We start from the raw sequence: 4,410 nt of genomic DNA, 5'->3' as shown, positions 1-4,410 counted from the left end.
ATGTTATATGATTTACTTCACCAATAGGTGGCAGCAAAATGCATCAATCAAGGCGCTTCATTCAAAAGTATGAAATTGAGGAGTATCAATGGAGAATGCATACCCAAGGACTGCTCAGTGTAATTGTAATGTAATTACATGTTTGGTTTTATTTAAGCTGTGTAATATAAAACAATATGTCATTATTGAATGATGCACATTTTGAACAAATGATGGTTGTGCCAAAAGGTTAGTCAAATGCTTATGGTTATAAACTATTGTAAGATGAATCATCTTAAACAATCACCTGTATATGAATGTGGAATATGGAGGGTATCGACAAGGGTGTTCTTGTTTCTGTGCTGAGTTGTTTTGTTTTATTATCTTAGTGTACTGACAGCGGGCTCCAGTTTACTAAAAAGTAATTGGCCACTGCATTTCATCCACTATTGTCAAGAACCAATTGAGATTGTCATTATTTCTAATCAAACATCTGCATATGAAGGTGGATAACACAGTTGTGTTCTCTCAACTTTAACCCATATTGTGGCTTACAGTAACGGTATTTGAACTAAACAATGATTTATCCATAGAAAAGGAAATGTAACGCCACTACACCAGAAGGCCTCAAATATCAGCCACCAGCCACTGCTGCCATAAGCTAAAGGTTTATTAGGTTAGCCAGTGAATTTAGTAAGTGTCAATAAGGCATTTAAATAAACCAAATACTTCATGATGGGGTACAGAATTGAGAGGGAAGGATCAATTCAAACAAATAAATGAAAATAGTTCAAGAAAATCATATAATTCAAGGATACACTTCTTGGTTAAAGATTTTTGGGACCCTATTCTCCCCCTATCTTCCTAACCTCTGACATAAGCCTTGAAAGTCTGGGTCTCTGAACTTTAAGATCTCAATATGACCCAGTGCAACATGAGCAGTGGGAATAGAGCCCTAATACTAACAACTTTGTAAGTGCCTTGCTAAATGTCCCTGCCCCATGCAGGCCCTTCCCTGGTGGGCGTGAATAAGTGGCCTCAGCCCTCTCTAAATATAACTCCCCTCCAAAACAGAAAGAGGGAAGGAGGGAAAGGAAAACTCACCCAATCAGAAGCGCTGTGAAAACTTGTCACTGAGGAGTTTTTTTTAGGATACAGTGTGTTTGTCTTTCACCGTTTTGATCATTTTTGTGGGCCCGGGTGTTGCTGGTGGGGCGCACAGCGGGTGGTGCATTGTGCGTATGCAAACTGGACGACATGGCTATTGTGTGCGTTTGGGCATATATGGAGGCACCAATGGCTCGGAGGATACAGCCCTTCTGAAGTCCCGGAGCGAAGAGTAGCCATCGGCTGTTTTGTGCTCGTATTTTCTCTCTTCAAACTTTCTCTTGGCACCAACCGCGTTGACGCTATGAGCTGCTTGGATGTGATGTACCACCAAACCTATGGAGCGCACTACCTCCCTGCAGCGGCGTACAAGGCTACGTACTACAACCACCATCACCAGCAACAACAGGTGAGAGGTCCTTCATACATTGAGCAACGTAAATTCAATCTTCATGTTTTACGATTTTCTTCCATTGTAGAGGATCACAACCGGGGTTAAACTAATTTGTGTACAAATCATAACTATAGACTACAGTTAAAACAATGTTGAAATTGTCAAACAAAATATAAAAATATGAAGGCACCTGCAGAAAATGTTATTTAAGTCGTTTACTCTGATAATTAAGTTGGCGTGAAATATGTCAGCCAAAGTCACAGTAGAAATATTCCAGAGACTTACATGCTCAAAAGGTTTTCTATGAGTCTGGTATCTGTTCAGGAAACCTGAACCGCCACAAACTTTCTCTACGCATAATACACACACACATGTTAACTTCGTTTAGGGTTTTGAATGATTAAATTCCAGTTTGAAGATCGGCATTCACATCAGGTCATGCGTAATGACACGGAACTATTAATCCTGCGGTCAAATGGTGATGTAATGACAGCCGGTCAGTCACTCAGGAATGTGGATGAGGCACATTGAGCAGTGGGAATCCAGTATGGGAAAAAATAAACTATTTTTCACACAAGTCCCCAGCTGCTCCGAGAGAGCGCAATTTTTTTATTTAAATGATTTATTTATTATAGTTTGTTTTTGTATGATTTATATTGGAAGCTTTTAACACTTTTTAGATACTGAGGTTTTTTTTGCTATTTAAGTGAATTCTATTTTACTCCTGTTGGATCTGAAAGTAAATCTCTCTCTCTCTCTCTCTCTCTCTCTCTCTCTCTCTCCTATTCCAGAAAAGGCTGAGTGTTTACAGTAAAATGCAGGAGTGTATAGAGCAGCAGCAAGTAGGAGGAAGAGGGATGCTTTCCAGGGATGAGGGCCTAAACAGACAGGCTCCCGCGGCACCAGGAACCGAGTCAGGCCGCAGATCCTCATCAGAACTGAAGGAACTTACTCAGCCGGCAGAGGCGGAGTACTTGAGCTCTCGGTGTGTGTTGTTCACCTACTTCCAGGGCAACATCGGCGATGTGGTGGATGAACACTTTTCTCGGGCTCTCAGTCAGTCGAGCAGCTTCAACAGCGAGACCAAAACCATCAGGGTGACCCAACCGTCTCCCTCAGCCAGCGCTGGCTTATGGAAAGGTAAGGGGCTTATCAATTCCAAAATATTTCTAAAAAGGAAAGAAACTTTGGCTTAATGACTCGGATTTACTATGGAATATAATTCTCAGGCACATGGCTGACCACATGGCTATTCCATTGTCGCCAATTGGTTGTTTATTGGCAGATTAATGTTGGTTCTTGGTGAATAGTATTAAAATAGTACGGACCTGCCCTTTTTATAGTACTTAATGGTTATTGTGAAAAACATAAATGAGTGACTAATTAAGTCTTTGTGTTATGTTTGTTTCAGATGGTGGGTCTCTCCCTGAGGGTCAAAGCAGTTCAGTGTGGAACAGCACTTATCCATCCCAAGCCAGTCCTTGCCTCCCATCTGTCTCTGTCTCAGTCCACCCAGACTTTTCCTCCAGCCCAGTTTCCTTCAACCACCCTGATGGAGCTCTGTGGGCCGACCACATTCTATCGCAGACCAGCCTCCCGCCCCCATCAACACTCCCTGATAGCTGGACCTACAGCTTGAGCCCCCAGAGCACAAGTGGCTACCCCAATGTCCATAATGTCTACCATTCTCATCCCCACCTCCACACCCGGCATCACCACCACCCAATGCTCCATTCATATCCCACCCACAGCCCTGCATTGGATCCCAGATTTAATCCTCTGCTGCTGCCTGGTGTTAGGAACCAGAACCAAGCGAACACCAGCACAGGGAGTTCCCCCCATAGTGAGGGTGTAAAGACGGAAATGGACCCAAGTAGCAACAGCCCCATAGAAGCCTCCTCTGTCACCTGGCAGTCCTCGGCCCTCCAGGGATCCTTGGAGGTGTATGACTCAGGTAGATACATCAAGAGATTGTCTTTTATACAATCGAAACACTTATTTAGACTTTTCCAACTCTAAATGTGTTCTAACTTTATTCTGTCCTTTCTCTAGCTCATGATCAGACCAAAGCAAAGACGTCCGTTTGGTTCTAACGGAGAATGGAGAAAAAGAAGATGGAATGTCAACTCACACCAAAAAGGAACAATTTTGTGGCTCAATCATATGTGGCTGCAACACCAGCACTGTAATGTATTATGTAGATGGAAAGCTTTTTGTAGCTTGGACTGTGAGTCCTGCACTGTCCAAATGACATATCATGAAAATGAACTCAGGCTCTGGATTAAAATGACAGCGGCCTATTGCTTTGGCTGCAGGTAAAAGTCCATGAAGAAGCAAACGACTGTTACTGGACTGAACGGACTATAAGCTTTAAGAATTGGAGGACTCTTCTTCATGTTCATCGTCTTTGTCGTCAAAATAAGACATACATTTTTTTGTGCAATGTGTGACCAACTGGTTCTGTTTCAAGAACTTGGTTTTGATCCACATTTAAGATTTGTACAGTAACGTTTTTGTTAATTAATGTTTTATTTCTGTGTGCACAGTTCTGCCAGGCTAAGGTGTTTGCTGGATGATTTTTGCTTTAAAAAAATGTTGCCTGAACTTTTGCTAAGTTGCCTTCAGAGATTGTGTAGTGTAAATAGTCATAATGAATGTTAAATAAATAAATGGTTGAACTTTAATAGTCAAAGAAGGTAGATTTTTTTTGACATACAAATCATTTTACCCCCACCCCCCACCCCATCCACACACACACACACACACACACACACACACACACACAACAAAAGGCTTTTGAGATAAACGTTTTACTTCCAACTACATCATGTACATTTCAAATGTTATTGTTTTCACCACACCACTCACATATCTGCATACAACACAGCATAAAATGTATTTTCCCACAAGGTTTTCATTTTGGTGCAACA

At 41.8% G+C, this 4,410-nt stretch overlaps 1 protein-coding gene across 1 annotated transcript; it reads left to right on the top strand.

The window, feature by feature from the left end:
• The first annotated feature begins 695 nt into the window (after positions 1-695).
• On the top strand, positions 696-4,175 carry vgll3 (vestigial-like family member 3). Its single transcript, XM_079358240.1, is given in 5 exon segments — positions 696-1,316; positions 1,319-1,495; positions 2,272-2,620; positions 2,892-3,434; positions 3,533-4,175. Coding segments are annotated over 5 exon segments (1,206 nt in total). The 5' UTR covers positions 696-1,220; the 3' UTR covers positions 3,574-4,175.
• Positions 4,176-4,410: the final 235 nt, after the last annotated feature.

This window comes from Symphodus melops (genome assembly GCF_947650265.1).
Source record: "Symphodus melops genome assembly, chromosome: 12".
In the NCBI taxonomy this organism is placed as follows: domain Eukaryota; kingdom Metazoa; phylum Chordata; class Actinopteri; order Labriformes; family Labridae; genus Symphodus; species Symphodus melops.
The sequence above is the reverse complement of the archived record's forward strand: the minus strand, read 5'-3'. Positions and strand labels throughout refer to the sequence as shown.